The 22,035-nt window shown below is 38.4% G+C and overlaps 2 protein-coding genes across 10 annotated transcripts in view; one reads left to right on the forward strand and one right to left on the reverse strand.

Annotated features, from left to right (window-relative positions):
* The window catches only part of ACSBG1 (acyl-CoA synthetase bubblegum family member 1), a 38,559-nt gene extending 29,574 nt beyond the window's left edge, over nucleotides 1-8,985 (forward strand). Inside the window, exons 10-15 of one of the 8 annotated variants that reach the window (XM_086757103.1) lie at nucleotides 378-416; nucleotides 968-1,201; nucleotides 1,762-1,979; nucleotides 4,475-4,614; nucleotides 5,573-5,819; nucleotides 6,605-8,985. In XM_086757103.1, the coding sequence (XP_086613229.1) occupies nucleotides 378-416; nucleotides 968-1,201; nucleotides 1,762-1,979; nucleotides 4,475-4,614; nucleotides 5,573-5,819; nucleotides 6,605-6,681 (955 nt within the window). In that variant the 3' untranslated portion in view covers nucleotides 6,682-8,985. Of the gene's footprint in view, nucleotides 1-377; nucleotides 417-967; nucleotides 1,202-1,761; nucleotides 1,980-4,474; nucleotides 4,615-5,572; nucleotides 6,580-6,604 lie in introns of those variants that run through there. The other 7 variants (XM_086757098.1, XM_086757100.1, XM_086757106.1 and 4 more) reach the window with 7 other exon arrangements.
* Nucleotides 7,769-21,709, reverse strand: IDH3A (isocitrate dehydrogenase (NAD(+)) 3 catalytic subunit alpha). Of its 2 annotated transcripts, none has more exons than XM_086757107.1 (11): nucleotides 21,612-21,709; nucleotides 19,437-19,499; nucleotides 17,604-17,687; nucleotides 16,162-16,276; nucleotides 15,381-15,568; nucleotides 14,987-15,120; nucleotides 14,178-14,280; nucleotides 14,035-14,099; nucleotides 11,786-11,870; nucleotides 11,138-11,290; nucleotides 7,769-9,438 (listed from the first exon to the last, which is right to left on the reverse strand). In XM_086757107.1, exons 1-11 carry the CDS (start codon nucleotides 21,636-21,638, stop codon nucleotides 9,355-9,357), a joined length of 1,101 nt encoding a protein of 366 aa, XP_086613233.1. In that variant the 5' UTR covers nucleotides 21,639-21,709; the 3' UTR covers nucleotides 7,769-9,354. The 2 variants fall into 2 exon arrangements, with proteins under 2 accessions (XP_086613233.1, XP_086613234.1); XM_086757108.1 differs by having other exon boundaries at nucleotides 19,461-19,499; nucleotides 21,612-21,687.
* Between the last annotated feature and the right edge of the window lie 326 nt (nucleotides 21,710-22,035).

Consider the following 22,035-nt stretch of genomic DNA (forward strand, 5'->3'; position numbering starts at 1 on the left):
AAGTGTACGTGGGTAGAATTTGGCCTGGCAACACAGCAAATACAATGCAAGAGGGAGGGTGTAGTTGTCAATTACAGTAGGCTGATCTTAAACATAGGTGACTGTTAAGTGTCCCTCCACCCTCCCTGAGAACATACTTCCAGTAACACTTCCCCCAACTCTTCTGTGAATTGAGCTGGTTTGATTTCAGCTGGGAGAGTTTCTGATGCAGTGCACTGTGTGACTGTGCAAGTGCCTAGTTAGTGCTGTGAGGAAAGGGCATGGATTTGGAGGAGGTGTATGAGAGGGGGAAAATTTTGGGAGACAGCCCAAACAGACTGGCTCATGACAGCTTGGGGTATGCACCATGTGAGTGAGAACATCTCATCTCCACACAGAAACCTGGGGACACTCCCTGCAGATTTTCTGAGCTCCAGGTACATTATCTCTAATTTTAATAACTTTGATTTTGTCTATAAGATTGCCCAGATAAAGAGTGTTGTATAAATTCAAATATTAATTTAGTTCACAACTCTTTCCTGTTCCAAAGTTCTTTAAAGTGTGGCACAATTAAGTGTGAAACTGCTTACAGAAAATGGTATAAGACCATGCAATGATACTGCTTTTCTTGTCTGATCGTTCAGCTTCTCAGTCAAGTCCTGCAACTTTCAGACTTTAGTGATATGGGTTCTCAGAGACACATTTAACAGATAAAGGATCAGGAACACAAGAGCTTTGTTTTATACAATGTGTTTTTATAGATTCTTTATATATTTGCAGTATTCAGACACCTCAAGAATTGGAGTTCACTAGCAATGAAAGACACTGAGTAAATTAAAAACCAACAAATATGTAAGATCTTACTGATGTAACTTCTGTCAACACCCAAAACCAAATGGCAAATATATCTCTAAATGAAATTTATGTCTGATTTTGTGTGGAAAACTTCTGGCTTACTGTCTCCTCCTCTTGTGTGTTTTGTACTCAGCAGTGATTTAAAGCAGTTCTGGACAAGGTTAGCAGACTACTTAGTGCTTGCAAAAATACGCAATGCACTGGGTTTTTCTTCCTGTCAGAAGCACTTTTCCGGTGCTGCTCCTCTCAATACAGAAACACTGTATTTCTTCTTGGGTCTGAACATCACGCTGTATGAGGCTTATGGAATGAGTGAGACCACAGGCCCACATTGCCTGTCTGGGCCTTATATTTACAGGCAGCACAGGTAATCTTACTTTTTTTTTTTTTTTTAATATGGTATGTTTCATTGTATCTATGAGAAGAGTACTTACTAAGTTCAGCAAAGATCTCTTTGCTTATTTTATTTTCTCTCAATGCAAATTGGTGACTCTGGGAGGTGAAATAACTTCTAGGTCAGAAGCTGAACACGTTGCCTCCATAGCAAGTCATGCCAAGAGTGCTGGCAGTGATCTACAGCATTATGTGCAGAGCACAGTTACTAAATCTGAATGTATAGCCTAGCCCTGCCCCAGGGTAGGTTAACTTTCAAATGCAAGACCTCAAATGTAAAAGTGTTTTTAAGCTTGAAGATACAGAGAGGAAAAAACAAGGAAGCACAGGGCAAGATAGCCAAAAAGTGCTTAAATATTCTAATATATCTGCCCTAGTGAATTAGTATTCCATAGCTTTTGAACAGTTGCAGCAGGGTGTTATTTACAGTCACTGATATTTTGATAGGTTCAGGGATTTGGCATGTCAGACATCTTATCAGTATTATGTTTAATATTTCTGTTCTTGTGGTTTTTTTCTGCTCTTCTCTGATAGCTGCGGTAAACCAGCGCCTGGCTGCAGAGTGAAATTGATGGATCAAGACAGAGAAGGCAATGGAGAAATCTGTTTCTGGGGAAGGACTGTTTTCATGGGTTATTTAAATATGGAAGACAAAACAAAAGAAGCATTTGATGAGGATGGGTGGCTACATTCTGGAGATTTAGGAAAACTAGATAAGGATGGCTTTCTCTATGTCACTGGAAGGATTAAAGGTAATAAGCAAAATCTTGCTCCATGCTTATGGTAACTGCTTAGCACTGCTCAGTCACGTGTCAGATATGGCCCATCTAATCAAGTGGTTTTCCTCTAATGGCAGCAGCATTGACCTAATAGGAAGGTAAAATAAACTTTCTTATGAGGAAACCATGGTGTGCACTGTTCAGGGAAGGTTTCCCTCTAGTCTGTAATAGGTGGAGATGGTTCAGTTCCCTCCATGAGGCTTTTTATCTCCCAGACCTTTATTCAGTATTAATTCCAATTAGTTCTATAAAATACCAATAATGCAGGTTTAAGGTGTCATCTTCAATTCTAATGATCTATTAAACTGCCCAGTCTCCCTTTGAATCTTGCTAAATTGTCTTAATTGCACATTAGAATGTTCAGACAGTAACAAGAGACAACCCTCTGTTATATAACCGTTGTTGCTGTAAGTCAGAGCTGGGTTCCTCTGACACCTTAGGTGATGCGCTTGCAGAGAATAATTGAGGCCTGAGGGCGGAAGGGAAGGTTAAAGCTGCAGCAGGAAACCCAGGTGTTACTGCAGCACATAGCGGGAAGTCTTGCATGAGTAACACTGGTCACTGGCTTACTTGGAAGCTTTTTTCACAAGGGGTTTGCTCACAGTCGAGATGTATCTGAACGTTATTTAAAAACTGAGTAACTGTCATCTTAGAATATATGATGAATCACTAGAGAGATAACGCGGATGAGTGAATTTGTCACAGGATGACATAGTGCCCTGTTAGGAATCAGGACTTCAGCAGATGCTATTAACAGCCTGCACCAAATGCAGCTATCTTGATTTTAACTTGCTTTCTTGTCTAATTCATTTTCCTTTAGCATAGCAGTTAGAAACTCCTCATCTCATTCTGTCATAACATTTCTGTTTCACATCTTCCTTGATTGCTGAACTAATAACAATTAGTCTGTCCAGTTTCGTTAAAGTTTTAAATCCAAGTCCAAAAAAGGTAAAACCTAATAGAAGGTAGTAAAGAAGCTTTTTTCCTAGTGCTGAAGCAGGACTTCTCCCTTTGGTTCTGTGTGTCTTAGGAGTTTTAGGAGCTTACTAGCTGCAAAGCACAAAGATGTAGCTAGAGAGGTCCGTGCCGGGGGGAGTATTTGTAGAGGTATGGAAAAAGTTGTTACATTTATTACAGTTGTCTGGATCAGCTGGGGAGAAGCTGACATCTCAGACAATGAAAAACTAACTGCCAGAGAGATTGGTGGGGAATCTAAGACAAAGGCAGGACTAAGGCAAAAGGAGCAGGAGGGGAAAGGGAAAAAAGAGACCTCTTAGTTTTGGATACACAACTAACTTTGGTATGGATCTGTAGTTTCACAGAAGTCTGTCGTTCTATAAACACTTCTTATGCATCCTCAAATGTGTGCTGTGTTGACTAAGGAGAGAAATAACTTCTGTAGTTTAATGCCTTTGCCATACCAGAAGGTTGAGTATAGGCTGGAAGTTATTTCTCATTGTATTTCTCATGGAGCAGTAGAGATGATAGGGCCCAAACCTGTGAATGCTGGAAGGGTGCTATATTACCTTGATTGCATCTAAATTCTTCAAGTTTATGGCTAACAGGGAATCAGGTAACAACCCAATCCTTAATACCTACCATCAGCTGCATTATGACACAAAGGACTGGTGTACCATTGTCTGCATTATTTGTTGAAGCATGTTCTGAGATGCTGCAAAGACAGTTGTTTGAGGACAGTGAGAAGTTACCAGTGTAATGAAAGCTAAGAGTTGGAATTTACTTAGATAATACTCAAATTTGTAATAATTTCAATTATATATTATATATATTATATATATAATGTATAATATTATATATTATACTTCAGAACGAATGCCTTCAAATAAAAATTCACATTCCTCTATCAATAGAATAAGGTATCACTACCACTGTTTACAAACCTTAAAAATATTAAGATTCCCGGCTGCTGTTATATTCCCCTCATAAGTAGGGCAGGAATCACTACTTCCACTGCAAACTTCCTCTCTCAGATCTTGACTTCCTTCTCCCACTCCTCTCTCCTTTCTTTCCATGTTGCTTTTATGGAGCCTTCCTGTGGTAGTAGCTTGGTTTTGTCTGACCCCTCTTGGTGGCTTTAGGAATTAGTTTTAATCATGATATTGACAATGAACTTGCCTTTTGGTGAGATAGTGACACTAAAATACAGAGTGGATCCTGTGTTAATTTGGAAGAGGCTATGGCTCACAGAAAAATTCCAGATTATGCAACAGCACCTTGAGAATAACTAACACGGAGAGAGAACTGAGAACCTGAGCACATATCTGAAAATATGAGCATTTTTATTTTGAAGAGAATTAATCAAGAGGGTTTATTCTCTTTGAAAACTACCTTTGAAAAAAATCTCTCTTATTCTTTATGTCAGAATAAGAAAAGTGAGTCAATCCAGACATTAACCTGATCTTCAGAATTTCTTTGAACTCAACTAATAGCTTTTCTTTTTTGCCTAGATTTGATTATTACAGCTGGAGGTGAAAATGTGCCTCCAATTCCAATTGAAGATGCTGTTAAAAAAGAACTCCCAATTGTTAGTAATGCTATGGTGATTGGAGATAAAAAGAAGTTTTTGTCAATGTTGCTGACCCTAAAGGTACACCAGTTTTAATATTGATTTCAGTGAAATTATACACCTGCGCCTCACAAAACAAGAAGAGAGGACGTTAGTGGAAAAAAAAATAGCAATAGAGACCTGATAGTATAAAATTTTTATGGTTAGATGATCTGCTAAACATCTATATGTTTACTGCAGTTTCTCCTATACATATAACAAGACCTATTTTTTTAATTTAAATGCAATTTTTTAAACTAAGAGACGTTGAAAGAGTGAGAAGTGTCTGTAATGGAGCACAAGAATAGCTTTTATTCTTAGAGACGAGCAAAGCCAACAAATGTTTCTGTTACAGGCAAAACCAGTTTCTAACAGAAACTTTCCAACAGAAACATTTCTCTACAAATTGTTCTTTTAATATAACACAAGGATAACTGTAGAACAAAATAGTTAATAGCTTTGCTGTGGTATAGATGTCAGTTGAGTAACCACTTTTTTTCTAAAGCATTTGCACTTCTTTATGTTCTGTATACAGTAACCGACCCTCTAGTTTTTCTCAAGTTTTTAATGAGTGATACTTGCTGTCTACAGGTGCAATAGAATACCAATTTAAGAAATCTAACTTCAGAGAACACTTCTATCTAAAGCTGTTTACATTACAGCACAGTAATTCACTTTAATGATGAGCTAAATGTTCCCCTGTAACAATGGAGTAATTTGGAAAGGATGGTAGAAATTCAAGGTCTATAGATGGACTTCAGTGCCTGATTCATTGACACGTTTTAAGTCTGTTCATGCCAAAAATATTGGCATTTGATAGCCAAGTGGAAAGAAAAGCACTATCATCTGTAGGTGTTTCTGCTTTTTAAGGCTTACAGAATGTTTGGATGTTGATGCTGAGCCTTCTTGATTCTTACTAGTCGGGGAAGAGCAGATCAGAGAAACATTTAATGCCTTGTAAGAGTGAGCATTTGATAAGAAACTTCATTTGCTATTTTAGAGCGTGCTGGACCCAGATACATCTGATCCCACTGACATTCTCACTGAGCAAGCTAGAGACTTCTGCCAGAAGGCTGGTAGCAAAGCCACTAAAGTATCAGAGATCGTAGCTACAAGAGACCAGGCGATCTACCAAGCCATTCAGGAGGGAATCAACAGAGTCAACATGAACGCTACTAATAGGGTTCATTGTATTCAAAAATGGATAATCCTGCCAAGAGATTTTTCCATTTCTGGGGGAGAACTAGGTAAGATTTATGATTTATATACACACAGTACAGATGCTGCTGATCTAAGAGTATTCAAATACAGTTTTGTATGCCAAATTCTGGGTACAGCCACTAAAGCAAAAAGATGTTATTCAGCATGTGTTAAGGAATACAAAAATTCAAGGTTTTGCTGTGTTAATATGTATCAATCTGTGCTCATTTACAAGTACAGCTCTATAGTTAATTTCGGATTGCTCTGGGCAATTAAACAATCAATTCTGGTTAATTCCTTGTGCATTACAGTATTAGTAACTTCCAGTAAGAATACTGATGATTTCTTGTTAAAAAAACAGAGAAGCAAGACAGTGAAAGCCTGACAACAGAGCCTCAAGCACATTACCAGGCTCTTTTGAAACAACCAGCCTAAGCAGTCTTAATAGCAGGTAACTAAGTGGAGTAGTCCCTATTAATAGAATTAAGCTCTAAGAAGCCTGGTTCTGGCAGTAGGAATAATCCTGTGCTACAGTTGTAAGTTTTGAATAAACTGGGAATTGTTTAAAAGCTTTCCAAAACATCATCCTTCTAATTAATGAAAGAAGTAGTAGTCAGTGATCACTCTTACCCACAGCTCCCTTTGAAGTCCTCATGCTTATGCGGAGGCAATCTTACATACCACACTTGATTCTCATTTTTAGCAGTTATCTACACTTGGAGTGGGAGATCTTCCAGACAGACTTCAATAGAAAAACTTAGAAAGCAAAACTCAAACTGAGTAGGAATTTTTGTTCCCATTTGTGCTATTTTGACTAACTCCCTCTTTTAAGGTCCGACAATGAAGTTAAAAAGGCTTGCCGTGCTTGAGAAATTCAGAAATGAAGTGGACTCCTTCTATGAAGAATAAGAAGTCTTTCGTCCAAGCATTAAGAAAGATCTGTGAGCTAAAGAAAGTATTTCCTAATCAAAAGCATTAACAAAGATTTGTGCTTGTTTTGGTTCTGTGGTCTCTTGAACTGAGCTATTAGAAAACTTCTGTGTCAGTTTAGTTACTCCCGATACTCACCTGATCATTTGTCCTCTTTTTACAGAAGCATCTGCACAGTGTCTCCATTTTCAAATACTGTTTTTACTTTACGATTAAGATTAAAAACATTATCGTGTTGTATAAAGCAGGTATAATTCACTAATTCCTCCAGTGATCTTCCTCATGATATATTTTGATACATCAGTACTTAGCAGTACTGCTTAGTGAAACTGTTATACCACTTCAGTAATAAATTTAATTAAAAAAAAAAAAAATCATCAAAAGGGCCGTTTTTTTTCCCCTCACAACATTTCATAACAAAGACACTCACTCCTCTTCCATTTTTACAGTGGCTAGAATTCAAGCTTTTGTGAAAACAGCAACTCATAATTTGTTAAATCCATTTTGAAATAAGTATTACTTTTTCTCCTAAAAACAAATAAACAAAGAAGTTGGGGGAATAGCTTCCTAAGATTGAAAGACATAAAGTAGCAAATACAGAAGCCCTCACATTAAAGTACTATTTCAAACAGAAACTTCTTAAAAATTGCTTACAGAACTTTTTTTTTTTTTAAGCAAAAGAGTTCAGAAGAAGCGTCTGTCAGTGTGTAACTGCATGTTTCAATACTTACACTGTACTAATTCTGACAAGTGTGAGCTGTATTTCTTCTTCCCCATATAAAAAAAAAAATCATATTATGTGAAGGATATACTTGACAGAAAGTTGTCTAAAGCGTTTGCTGTTAGTGAGTGATCTTTGGCAGAGCTGTAATAGCTAACACAAGCAGGCAGGCTACAGCCACTGTTCTTTGTCAGCAAAACCATACAGAACAGGATATTGTTTCCGTGAAAGTTCCCTTACCAGTCTTACACATCTTGTAGACTTAAGGTTTGTTGCAAGTACCAATAATCAGCTCAACACATAAGACTAAATAGCAGCCTAGGATTATAAAAACAAAACAAGCAATAGGTCTTTGAAAAGTTTATTTTTCCCCATTTTGTGCGTAATGGTAATTCAGGAGTTCTTTAACAGTATTCATCTAAAGGAAACAAGGAAGCAACAGCTTGTAAAACAAACACAGAAAGAAATGTTACCCTATTGACCAAAAGCAGAGTGGATGAAGAATAAAGCTCACTGTCCCTTCTCCAACATGGTGTTAGACTGTATAAAAAAAAAAATAAAAGCTTACTTATAGAGTGACACTAGAAGGTGTTACTCCAAATTGATTTTACTTCTGAAACAACCAGCCTAAACAGTCTTAATAGAAAGTAACTAAGTGGAGTAGTATCTATTATTAGAATTAAGCTCTAAGAAGCCTGGTTCTGGCAGTAGGGATAACCCTGTGCTATAGTTGTAAATTTTAAAATATACATTTTCTTGTGAGGTGTCCTAATGGAAGCATACCTGAAGCCATACAGATCAGAATGACTTGCATGACAATCTGTATGTGATGAAGAAGGGAGGGAAAAGCATTGCTTTTGCACCCACTAAGCTTAGTGGGCAGGGAAAATCTAAGTCTCGGATCCCCTTGAATAGGGATGAAATGTATTTCTGGAACGTAGGCACTAGAGCCAAAATCTTGCTCTGTCTTAATCCATTTAGGACTAGCCCCTTACATTCAGAGTTTCTAGAATGAAGTTACTAGACAATACAGTAAGACACACTAAACAGACTATGCATAAAAGTACAATACAAAAAGCATTCTAGCAGAAGTAATGAAATATTTAGTATAAATTTGCTAAGTTAATACTTTCCTCTCACAAGATATGGCAGTAGTAATTTTGTATAATTTACTCTCATTAGAAATCTGTTGTAAAGTGTGTTTTAGAGAGGACAACGTGTAAGAATTATTTTGGGATATAGATTTGAAAAATAATTTTACTTCAACATTAATTCTTACTCCTTGCTGGTTAATGGTCATGGGCTTTTTAAAAATATACAAATAGACTAAATCTCTAGATTTTTGTATTACTTTATTCATGCCCTTGGAGGGCAAGGTTATATTTCATGAATCACCAGAGTATCTGAAGTGCTATTTTCATTGCTTTTAACATGAAATTGCTATTTTAAATTATTTTATACCCGTTTGTGTTTATGAAGGTCATCTTGTGCTATTATTAGGCTGAAAACCTGTTTTTAAAATTCCAGTAAGATCAATAAAGTAGATTTTAACTATTAAGGTGCTTTTTACATTTCACTAATTCTGTTACTGGTTAATTGCATAATTTTTCTTTGTGGAAAGTAAAAACCTGTAGTTGAAATGGAAAACAGTAGACAGTTACAGTAGCAATAAAAGAATTCACTTACATAAAAATGTTCACCAGATAGAAAAAAAAAATAAATAAGACAAAGCACTTACAAAAGTCCACTCAAAGCAGGCACAAGCATAATTTGTAGCCATTTGGACTGAATTTATTAATGGAGAGGTCTTAACTAAAAAGTTTGCTCTCTTAAGAGACAAGCAAACTATATGCATATGGATATCAGGTTACATATAATGTACTTTGTGTGATGTGTCCTTTCCGAGTTAATACGAGTAGTACAAGAAAAGTTTAGTCTGTGTCCTGTACTCTGCGGCAGATCTCCTCTGTGAATTCCGAACACTTGGCGCTACCTCCCAAATCTTTTGTCAAGACCTGAAAGAAAGAAAAAATATTACTAAAACAGTTTATGGGGTTAGTCTTGTCTCTAAAGAGTTCTATATGTTCTTCTTATATGTTGTCTATGGATACTAAATAGGAGTGAGAAGGAATACATCGTTTGAGTTTTTCCACATCCCATATAGCCTTCATCGGTAAGGACTATGCAGAAAGTAATTCAGTAAGATTTTGGGTTGGTTTTTTTTATTTAAAAAAAAAAAAAAAAGGAAAAGTATAGAGAAAAAGCACACATAGCTCTTAATGCTGCATGTTAACAGTTCTTTAACTTTGCTTAGTTTAGTAAAGAGATGGAAAAATGCAGAGTTAAAAAATTTTAAATCAAGTCCTGTCTAGCAGCACAAAGAGAGTAAAATCAAATAAAAATTGAACAACATTGCTTACCCAACCTAGCTAGATTAAAGCAGTCTAGGAGATAATTTAAAATCATTAGTTTTCCCATTACATGACACGCACAGATCTTAATGAAATGGTTGAGGGGAAGGGAGGGAAGGAGAAATAGCAAGCATGAGAGGCTGTAAAGGTTACTATTTTAGGATCTTGCCATTTTAACTGCATTATGCTTTTTTTGAATTTAAAGATATTTTCTCTATTGTAAGCATATAATCATAACATTGTAAGTAACTAGTAAACAATTAGCCATGTCACAAAACTTGCACTATGTTATCTTCCATAGAATTACTGACCTGCAGATGGAGGATTTCATTTCCAGAGCAGTAAATGGGAACTTTACAGGAGCACCTCTTTATTCACTTGTAAGTTTAGATTTTTTTTTTAAACTGGCTCCTACACACAGTAAGATAGCTGCAAACAGACCACTTATGAAATGATGACAGCTTTTTGTTTAAGCACTCTTGTTGCTTTTACTTACAAAGCAGCTTCTTATGCTCCTGCCCAAGATAACTGAACCAGCATTGGTAACTGCTAATCCTCTTTAACTGCAAAATTTTCAGGATCTTTCCAGCTATGTTTTGAGAAGGTGGACATCCAAGTAGATAAGTGAACCAATTAATGTTAAGGGTGCAAATTCAAGTCAGGTTTCAGAGCATAAGACAACCCCCCCCGGAAGTTCCCTTTTGAGTCTTGAATCTGGGGACACATAGTGCCAAAGGGAAAGCACGTGCAATCTTAAGGGAAAATGTAAATACTGAGTAAAAACTGTTCTTTTGTAGTCCAAAAAGGATTGAAAGCAGTTAGGAGAAAAAAGGAAAATTGACCGGAAAAAATAGGAGCAGAAGTATTACAGTCAGGACTGAAATTACAAAGTGGATAATTAAGCCTGTGAAAGGCAAATGGATGTCCTTCAGATTTAAATATATATGCTTTTTATGTATTATGAACTTCACAAGTGAAATACCTATAGTTACTTAAACCTCTAATCCCCTTCATGAACAACAGACATCCAGTTCTAGCTTTTAGAGTTAACAAAGCTGTGGAAGTGTAGAATGAGCATTACTGAGACACAAGGAACACTACAGCCTGTCCTTATTACTGAGCTGGGCAGATTTAATACCACCAAAGATAATATAGCCGCTATCGGGGAAGGACAGCGGCGCTGCTCACTCATCAGGATAGCACAGCAGGTCATCCACTGTTGTAGTGTTAATGTTTCAAGTCAATTTTTGCTGCGATAGAGTATGATTTGAATTCGCTACATTTATGCACGCCCTCATATTACCTTTCCATCTTTAATTGTATCAAAGCAAGCTGTCTCAATTTTTGTGGCATGTTTGTGTAGTCCCATGTGACGCAACATCATTACAGCACTCAGAAGAAGGGCGGTTGGATTTGCCAAGTCTTTGCCTGCAATGTCTGGTGCCGTTCCATGAACCTAGAAATAGAAGTGAACCTATCTGTTACAATGGCAACATGCCCATTAAAGTGTTCTAGGCAATTCAAGTGCATGCAAGCACCCTGAAACATAGTTCTTGTGGACAAGCATGTTCAAGTAGGACTTACTTCACTGTGGTACAGTTAGTGGAAAGGAGACAGGAAAGACCAGAACAATTAAGTTCAAAGGCATTAGAAAGGGGGAACTAGATCGCCTAGTGTCTCCCAACTGTGCCCCTGAAGTTCTCTTTCACAGAGGGTATTCATCTTGGGGCGGGGGGAACAAAGCATCAGTAAAAGCACATGCAAAAAACTAGGTGTAATACATATTTAACTACTCTCTCTGGGTGAAGTGTCAGCATCTTCACAGTAAAAAAAATAGTTTTACAGAGAACTTAGTTAAGTGACAGCCACATTGTATGTCATAGAAAAGTTTTAGATTCTCAAGTTGAGACAAAGTAGTTATTACTACTATACCTTGCACAAGACAACTTACCGATTCAAAAATTGCAACTCCGTTAGCACCAATATTTCCACTTGGTGTTACTCCAAGACCCCCAATCAGTCCAGCACACAAGTCACTGAAAAAAAAAAACAAACCAACCCAAAGTTTTTCTCCATATAGAGTTGCCTCTCTGCAAGGTATTAATATATTTTTGTTTCTCATTTTATTGCAACAATAGCTTATTTTATATACCCACACAGTCTGAGAATAATATTGCGAAAGAATAGGTGCTGCTAGCTGCTTGTACTCCTTTGGAACATTTGAAAATTTGTAGAACTCTGAGCAAGAGACAATTTAATAAAGGAAAATTAAAAGGAAATTCCAAATACTAGAATAAAGCTGATGAAGACACAGGCACAACAAAAGGTACTCAAAGCACAGAATACCTGTAGAAGTCTCAAAAACCAGCAAAAATTGTAATGTACAGTTCCCTGTAACTATGCAGAAGTCTTACTTCCTCTGAAGAGGCCACAGAACTACTTGTCATATGTAAAGTTCTTCTAAAAAACGTGGAAGAATTTTGCTCAGGTAGATAAATTACTAATAGTTTTAAAGTTTACTGCATGTAGTTTAAGGAACTCATTCCAGTTAACACCAGGCTAGCTTTCCCCTTATTTTTAACTGAACAGCCCATAAGCCACAAGTCTGATGTTAGCAGATCATCAGGCTAAGCAATTTGCATTTGGTTTCCTCCAAAATTACCATGGAGAAGGACAAACCAACTGTGCCTACAGACATCATACCGTACCTTCAAAGCTGAACATACTGACAGACAAAGTTCTTAAAACTCTGTTATTTTAGCATGCTGTTTTATTGCCTACAGCTTAGCTAATGAAAGACTAACAAGCAGAAAAGTTTGTATGACCTTGCAGAAGAATATTTTAAGTTTAAGCTAAAATAAACCAATTGGCTTATGGTTGTATAGAATCTGGGGAAAAAACTGATACAGTCTACATTGGTCACTTTAGGTATGTAACGCTTCAAGGTAAGACATTTCCTTCTGTACCTATACAGGCCGAGTTTGGTGTTACGCTCACGCTTTAAGAAAACACGGTGGGTGAGACTTTCCCCAGTGACAAGTGCCGTTCTTCAAGAACAAACTCAAATTTATTGAAAATTTTTAGAACTATTAAATTCTTTACAGAATTTCTATGAGAACTTTAAAATTGGTGATACTGAACTAGGTAAACTGAGCTGAAATAGTACTGATGATAGGACTCCCCTGATTTGATCTCTTTTAGTTAACAGCGTAACAGCTGCTGTGAGGGCCCTATGGACTCTACTCATTCTTAAAGCAAGAAGCATTAGTTGGAGTCTGATGTTTCTTACAGGAGACACACAGCCTTATCAGAGTGCAATTTTAAGAGAAGCTCAACAAACATTTCTTATACGTAAGTTACCTTTGAATTTATTATCTGTACAAAACCAGGAGGTGGATTCTAAGATGTAAATTGTCATTGAACTTTTAAACAAATTCTAATTCAAGCTATTTTCTCAATCTCTCTTAGAGGTGCCAAGGAGAAGCAATGTTATGTTATACACTTAAAAGTTCAGATTAAGATACTTAATTTTACACACAGTATGTAATTAAATTTAAACTCTACCTAAACATTTTACGGAATAGAAAATGTGTACTGATGGATTTCGCCTTCAAAACATCAAGTACCTCTAGTGTTAGTGTTATTCAAATATGAAATTTAGTTTGAAGATAAGGAAAAAATAGGATACATAACACAAGAGCTGGTAGGATATGAAGAGTTCACGCTCTCAGAACTCAAAAATTTCATTCTTTCATGACTCCATAGTCATTTAACTGTATGGCGAGCTTGCTCTAAACATCACGGTGCCACAGTCATCTTGCACAGTCTATTTTAGTGCTCAATATTAAAGTTTTTCCCCAGTATCTAACTAAGCATTCTTTATTACAATTTAAGCCATTAGATTCTTCACACATTGTGAGAAATTTATCTTCTGCCTCATCTAAACAATATTCATAGCCTCCCCAAGCAGAAACTTTTTTTTTTTTAAGAAGCACATTCTCATCACATAACCCCTCCCAACAATTAATAATTGAAGTGTAGTTATACCATCCTTTTATCACATTTAGAGTGTGATTGATAAAGTTTTAAACTCTGGATGCATAAAATCATCACTCATCTGGCTAGCATATAACCTGAATAACTGTCTGGAAAGTAACAGTATTTTACACGTTGGGTTAGTTTAAATTAAAATCTCCATACCTGAGGATGTCACCATACAAGTTTGGCATAACAAGCACATCAAACTGTGATGGATCCTGAACCATCTAGAAAGAAGTATATTTTGATTAAGGTTAAGAATGTAAACTAAAAAATTACCACAATTAAAACATATAAATACTCACATTCAGACACACAGTATCCAGATACATTTCATTAAATTTAATATCTTTACAGTTTTCTGCTGCCTCCCTGCATTTTCTCAAGAAAAGCCCATCAGACATTCTCCTGCAATTAAATAAGCAAAAGAATATAGCAGTTACTGTAAGTAAGCAATACCAAAGATAAAGAAAATTGCATGGAACAGAGGATTAAATGAAAACATTAGAGTGCAGAGACTTCATTTGTGACTAATTATCCCTTATGTTAAATATAAACAAAAGTTTAAATATATTACAGTTAGGGAAGTTAGACCTTTTAAATTTCCTCCGAAAACATTTTTATATCAGTAGTTTAACAGGCATACATTAATTCTCAGAATGACTCATTCATTTAATAAAGGCCTACTGAGTTTGTAGGTGGAAATGTAGAATGAGCATTACTGAGTGGTGTCACGTAACATCACACATGTTATGACTCAGTTCAGTACAAAGGGGCTTGGAAACTCTAAGAGACGCTAGCCATTTTCATCCTCAGTTTTTAAATTAATTTTCCCAGTTTAAGACTATTTTTAAAATAAGAGTTTTGCAAGGAAAGTCACAGGATTACTATAAACTTAGTAATAAAACATTAGGATGTAATTATTACAGCCCTATCAATACCAGGTCAGTGTTGCCCACTTTACTTAGGAGGCATTTACTTTACTTACTGCCCATTTTACTTACTCCCACTAGCATCAACAGAAGTTATACATTTAAGGAAGATTTTAAAAGTTATTTATAATTAAATGCATATTACTATTTGTTGTTCTTCTCAAAAGGAAGTGTCAACATACATAATATTTGCCTTGTGCACAGCAGTAACGTGGCTTCTCTGATTATTTCTGGCATACTCAAAAGCAAATTCTGCAATACGCTTGCTAGCTGCTTCTGTGATCAGCTTGATACTTTGCACAACACCTTCAACAATCTGAAAGACAGTAGTTGCATTGATAGTAAAAGTGTAAGCTCATTTTCAAGTCATTAGTATGAATGTTTGGAACAAAGTAGGAGAATTCTGAGTGAGGCAGTCTCGACAACGCACTTCACAATAAAATAACTTTTTTTTTTGATAGCAAATTTAAAAAACACCACCCAGCCTCTGCTAATACTAGGCCACTGAGATGAGCAAAGTTATCATTTATGACACAGAGAAAACCCACCAGAAACACAACACTTCCAGCAACATACCACATGCTCAATTCCACTGTATTCGCCTTCTGTGTTCTCTCGAATTGTGACAATGTTCACATCTGTATAGGGAGTTTTGTACCCTTCAATGGAGACACAGGGACGTACGTTTGCATAAAGGTCAAAGGTTTTACGAAGAAGCAGATTCATTGATGGGTGCCCTGCAGCAATTGGGGTCTTTAAAGGCCCTGAAGAAAAAAAACAACAAACAAACAAACAAAAAAAAACCAAAAAAACCAAACAATAATGAATGAGAAGATAAACCCCTTCATTAATTTTAGAGTTGCAACTCTAAGTAAAGTGGTACTCTTACAGAGGATGTCCAAATTCCTGAAATGCCATGGGAATTCTCTGTGCTATCAAGAATACTACACAGTGATGTTAATCTGCTGTTTACAGGCCCAATTGCGACCCTTGCATGGAATAGGAGTTTTTATTAAAAAGTTTTTTCACTGAAAACAAATATACTAACAAATAAAATATACTATTCATTAGGAGTATCGTTGTCACATACTATTGTATTTCAACTGCATTAGAAATGCATTCTGCGTAAAGTCCAAAGGTCAGTATGTAGCAATACCCATCTTCAACATACTTCCCAGAAGATCTATGCAAGTTACGGCTTTGAAATGAAGGACTGTTTTAAGATTACAGAAGACTACCTGACAGGCTGCACTCTATAATTAGCCATTTTATTGTGCTACAGATGAAGGACTTTGGCTTTAAATCACTCACAATAAAACAACAGCATTTAATATCTTCGTATTAACCCCTAAAGTACCTTTTAATCCCATTTTGTTTTTATCCATGGATTCTTTGGCATCTGGAGGTATCATCCACTTCCCTCCTGGTCCTTGGATAGCTGTAACATTCCTCTCCTCCCACTGAATCGGAGCCTAAATACATTTACTCTATGTTAACTGAAATATCATAACTTTTCCTTCAAGTTTTAACTTCCCTTTCACAAAAAGGTGCGTAAGAAATTTTGTCCACGCCTTCCTAAACAATTTTTCTCTGGTTAGAGTAAGCATGAGATGTTTGAACTCAAAAATAAACTTTTTTAAAAAATTTAATTAAGTGAAAATGAAATAGTATGAGCAACATATCATCATAAACTTCAATACCGCAAGATGCCTCCCTAGGCGTCATACACAGAGTTCATTAGAACTGCAATATACATGCTACTTCTTTCAAGCTCTTAAAGTTGTTGAGTTCCTTGTATACAAGAGACATTTGACAACTGAATTCCTTGAGAACTTAGATAGATATCTGTTATCTAACTGAAAATCAACAAATGTTACGCAATGCTTTCTGAATTTGCATTCACCACAGGAATCTTCTAAATGGAGACAGGCCGCCACCCATTTGTTTCATCAGGAAGGACCATAAAGGAAAAGATACAAGGGCTTTCATAAGCCAACAGAACCTATCTAAGCACAACACACTAGAGAATTCAGTTTAAAACAAATCTGATTAAGTACTGCAAACATGCACTCATACATAAACTTAGGTTTTACTCCTCCACGCCTCCTGCTTGACTTCCCAGAAACAACCAAAACTATTATAAGGTTTTCATATATAATTAAAAAGAACATCACTTTTTCCAAATCTAAGTCAGACAGTTGTAATAGAAATGGAATATGCCTTGGTGCTGTCACTTATGTGGAACAATTTAGCAAGCATCTTTCCTGAAGAGCTGTATTTTCTTTTAAGGAAACCGGACAAATCTGGGTGAAGTTCCTCAGACAGGTAGTAAAACAGTTCTTGGATAGACGTAGTTTTCATTTCACTTAAGTGAATGTGTCTGGCAGTGCAGCTGAGCAATTGCAGTTTGATTTCTAAGAATAAGCCAGTCCTTTCACACAGACCTTCATCTGCACTGGCAGTCACAAGGAATGAAAGAATGTCCTCTATCAGTCGCTCAAGACTACATCAACAAGGTGATTCACATGATACATTGAGTTCATATTTCCAAAAATTCAAGACAGCATTTGCGCACGACTCTCTACTCCTCTGCCAGCTAAGAGTTTAAAGCCCTGCCGTGAAATTGCCATCCTATCTTTTATTAGCTGAATCTTCAAGACTCTATTGTCAAGAAGTTTGAATAGCTTAAACACAACTTGATCTTTTGGAAGTTAAAGAGAAAACATTTTTAATACGCCTAGTTAATATTTCTTGTTGTAGTTAAGCTTACAACGCTTCAGCAAAACGAACACGACTTACTTTGGCAGCATCAAAGATCTTCATGACAGCAGCAGAAATCTCAGGTCCTATGCCATCTCCTGGGATTAAAGTTACTGTTTGTACCTAGGTAAAGAAATATCAGTAGTACAACAAATGAATGCTTGTTTTCAACATAGAAAACATTTTCATGTGTTGTAGGAACCAAGTAAGGAAAGAAAACAAAGTAACAGCAGTATTGGACAGAAGCGAGAATGACTAGCTTGCTTTCAAAGGGAGTGCACAAATGTTTTGAGAATGGTTTAAAAATCTGCCTACTGTCTATTTCTATTTCAAAATAGAGAGGTTGAACCTGAAAGGCAAGTTCCTGCCCAGCACTCCTTGATACGAATGATCTCAGCCTGCTTTCTTGAAATTTCGAGAGGAGGTAATATTACCTAGTTATGGCTCGTGTGTCTCCAATATTCAACGTGCTGCATAATACTGACACATGCCAGAAAATATTACATTTATGAAAACCTACATTCACCTTAAAAATAAAATATCTCATGCATACCTAAACTTCTCAAGTGACCTCCTAAAAATCTTGGACCCATTTTTAACAATATCAAGTTATTTTCTTCCCATAATGTTCTCAGATGAAATAAATTGCACAGCCCAGGCTCACTGAATAACAGGGGAAGAAAGTATTCAACTTTGATAAAAAATAAGTTATGATCACTATTCTAATGGTACATGTTCCAGCTCTTTTTGTTTTACTTAAAGGTTTTTAACAGTTGAGTAAGGACTCCTTATTACCTAGAAAGAAGGCAGTTCAGATATAACATTATTTGCAAAATCAGTTAGAATCAAGTCACAAGATACATTTCCATCCTTGTCCACAAAAAAAAAGATTCAGAATTTCAATATATATTGACTGTTTTTTTAAATTAATTTGAGCCAAAGAAATTCACTATGCACAACAAAAGAAGCAGAGCTTCAGATAAAAGAACACTCCCGTTGAGCAAGCACATAACTGATGGAATGCCTCAAGATAGTTTTGTGCTGTCTTGCGTGGTCGCTTCACAGCACAGCAGGACTCCACCTGAGCCAGAGAATGTTTAATCTGAAACAGTAATGTGGTATAAACAGATAAGGAGGTGCCTCACTTTCTAAATCTTTTTATACTGTATAAGATACAAGAGACCTTTTAGCTTCTTTTCTAGCTGTTCTACAAAGCTTATAACGAAAAGCCACAGTTCCTCTTTGACGTGAAGTCCTGCTTAAGGGTGCATGCAGTGGTGCTGAGCCCTGCTTCTGCCTGAGCAGTTTTCAAGGCTCCCTTCAATGAAAAAAAAGGCCCGTGGGCACTTCAAACACATACACATAAAGAAGGTCAAACATCTACAAGGAAACACACAATCAGTGTCTAAAATATTTTAAAGAGGGCCTTGAAAATGCAGAATTTTAGCTACAAGGTATTCTAAAAGCAGCAGTAAAGTAAATCTAGTGCTTAGAGGAAAGTCTGCAAAATAAAGAAAATTGGAAGCTTCTCAACAATCTTTCTACTTTGCCCAATATTTGCCCATTTCCAGATGGGTTTCAGAAGATTGGCTTATGTCAGTACTTTGTGTAAAGTTTTCAGGCCACTTGTATCTTTTACAACAGGCAGAAATTATTGGGTATTTAAGTGTATTATCACTTACACTGTAATATGCAATTGCCAAAGACAGTAACTAATCAATATAAATCCAGCACGGCATTAAGAGCGTATATCTTCACTTATTTAGGCCTTATTATCTGAGACAGTAAAAATAAGAACAGCAATCTTATAAATTTCTGAACCCCTTTCTTGAGAAACTTCTTAAAAGAAAAAAATGGTACTATTATACTCACAGCATTACCAAAACTTCTGGTCACCTGTTTTTGGTTTTTGAAAGCACCTAGCAATCGAGAAACCTGCAAGAATATGAAACAAAAATACACCATTTTACTACACAAATGGGATTTTTAAAAGTTAACAATATTGTAGCAAATCTGCATTTTAGAATCATATAGCTTTAAATTTCCTATCTTGAGCTAGTATAAAAACCCAAATGAAACAAGAGTAACTAACGCTTTGCCAAGTTGCTCTCTAACATTCTGTGCACTAACACCTCATGTAGATATTCTTAGCACAAGGTAAACCCCGGACAGCAGCGCTTTGCAGTGCGCCACACTGCTGTCTTGCCTGAGGGTGAGGGGAAGTTAATGCACAACACCCTGAGTCCTTACATCCTACACGTTTGAAATAAGGTTGCAGTAACTCTGACTAAATAGATGATATGGTATGGATTAAGATCGATGGAAAGCAAGTGAAAAACCAAAATCTTTCACTAACAGTTGGGTAGACAGTTATCTTTACACATTTTAGGTAATGTTTCCAAAACTCCTTTGCATTAGTGGCACTTCTTCCATTCAAACTGCGGTAAATTTTGTTCTTCCACCTTTTGCATCCATAGGTTTTGTACTGCTGCCTTCTGCGTGCCTAACAGTTTTTAAAAAGCATAATTGAAATGCACATTAAAGGCAAAACTCGCCATAGCAACGAGTCTACACAGCCTAGTCAAAGAATTACAGTTACATCTGAATATTCCAAACTGGCATTAAGCTTCAGAACTGGGATGATATCTCAGCTTGAGCTCTTGCCTAGCTGAGCACCATGGACAAAATCCCCAGTCGTATCAGTATCAATAATTTAATTGCAGAAAAATCACAGCCTTCCGATCTTATCCTCCTCTCTAGGATTTTTCATGCCTCTGTCACAGAACAGACTTACACCGCCTCAATTCTACCATACTAATGTACGCAGTCTGTCTGCAGCTATCAGGCTGTATAGGAACGTATTTGACAATTTGTAGCTGTATGTAGCTTAAACGTAGCTGTTTGGCAAAAGGGACAAAGTATGTTGGCGCTAATAGAAACAACTTGAAACAATATACTTTTCGTGAGTGCTGTAATGAATGCTGTGGGAGAAATAATTTAAGCTGTAGTTTATTTTTACGTGTAACCCCACATGAGATCTACAAGGTCATGGCAAGCAATGTTTACCGTAGCAAGCCATATATTTAAGGCAGCAGCTGGAGCAATTATATGAAAAGCTGAAGCTGACTACACAAGCCAAGTGGCCTCACGGTACAGCTCCCAGATAAAGAGTGAGGACTGACATGCCAGAACGGCCCTGGAAAGAGAACAGTCTGTCTTGCCAGAAATCACGGGCCTGGCACATCGTGCTGAAGCCCAACATCTGTAACACTAGCAGGGAATCAGGCTGAACAAACCCGGTCCATTCTGACTGTAGAAGTCACGTGCTGTGATTAGCTCCTGACAGTTTTTCCTGTATTTTAGCAGCTACGTGAAGTGAGGCTTCCTCAGTGACTCCAGCAAGCTGTTGTTTAAAGGCGCAAAAGAAATGTCATTTACTCCAGGCAAAAAGCGGCAGCGTCTCCGTGGCAGCCCCGGCAATAACGGCTGCGTCTCAGCGCAGTTCAGCGCCAGTAAATCCCCAAGGCCTGGCAGCGGGCCAGAAAGCAACGGGACAAAACCCGGTAACTGCTTTTTTTTTTTCCCCCAGGAAGGCTCCAGCTCTGGCGTGCTCGTTCCAGGAACGACCTTTTCAGCCGTTACCGCTCCAGGCACGGCGCGGGGGGAGCCCCGAGCGGGCACACCCCGGGGCGGGCCCGCAGCCGCGGCCCCCGGGCTGCTCCCCTCCGCGCCTGCCTGCGGCCCATGCGGTGACCTCTACGGCGCGACCTCCCCCCGCCCGCCCGCCCGCCACCGACCCTTCCCGTCGCCGCCGCTGGGACCCGGCCCGGCCCAGGGAGGCGGGGAAAGAGAGCCCGCTGCCGTGGAGCCGCCATTCGGCCGCCGGCCCTGCGGCCCTCCGCCCACGCAGGAGCGCTGCCAGGGCCCGGTGGCACCGCGACCTTGCGGGCGGACCCCCGCGGCGGGGCCTCTTCAGCTGCCACCCAGCCGCCGCCGCGGCGACCAAGGTCACACGCGTGCGGCAGCAGCTTGTCCCCCCTCGCTTACCGTAGGCATCCAGGCGGCTGCAGCCATGATGCTCGCAAGCACGGCGGCTGGCTGAGGACCGAGAACCCCCGCGCTCGCCTCTAGACCGGAACCGGCGCGCGGAGGGCAGCACGCCCCGCCCTCCCCGCCGCAAGGCCCCGCCCCCGGGGAGGCTGCGGCAGCGCTCAGGGGGCGGCGGGAGCCGGGGTCGCTGCGGTAGTCGGCGCTGGGCCGCCGTGCTCGTCGCGGTGGCGGGAAATATTCCCGCCTTTTCTCCCTCGCGCCTCATCTCTGCGGTGCGCGAGGTGCAGGGGCGGGCTCGGCTGCCGGCGGAGAGGCGCAGCGAGCCCCGGGTGCGCTGCTTGGGGAGGTGCCGGTGGGGCAGCTGCGTAGCGACAAGCAGACGCAGTTTTCCAAGCGGCCTGCGGTTTTTGAAGCATTTGGT

Source organism: Chlamydotis macqueenii, chromosome 12 (assembly GCF_036417535.1).
Source record: "Chlamydotis macqueenii isolate bChlMac1 chromosome 12, bChlMac1.mat, whole genome shotgun sequence".
Classification (NCBI taxonomy): domain Eukaryota; kingdom Metazoa; phylum Chordata; class Aves; order Otidiformes; family Otididae; genus Chlamydotis; species Chlamydotis macqueenii.

Excerpts from the sequence above, each read along its gene's own strand:
- IDH3A (XM_086757107.1), bottom strand. The coding sequence starts at position 21,638 with ATGGCTGCAGCCGCCTGGATGCCTACG. Across the intron at positions 14,100-14,177 it reads TGGATACTGTGTGTCTGAAT|ATGGTTCAGGATCCATCACA; the intron begins GTGAGTATTTAT and ends ACTTCTTTCTAG. Across the intron at positions 11,291-11,785 it reads GAGTTGCAATTTTTGAATCG|GTTCATGGAACGGCACCAGA; the intron begins GTAAGTTGTCTT and ends TTCTATTTCTAG.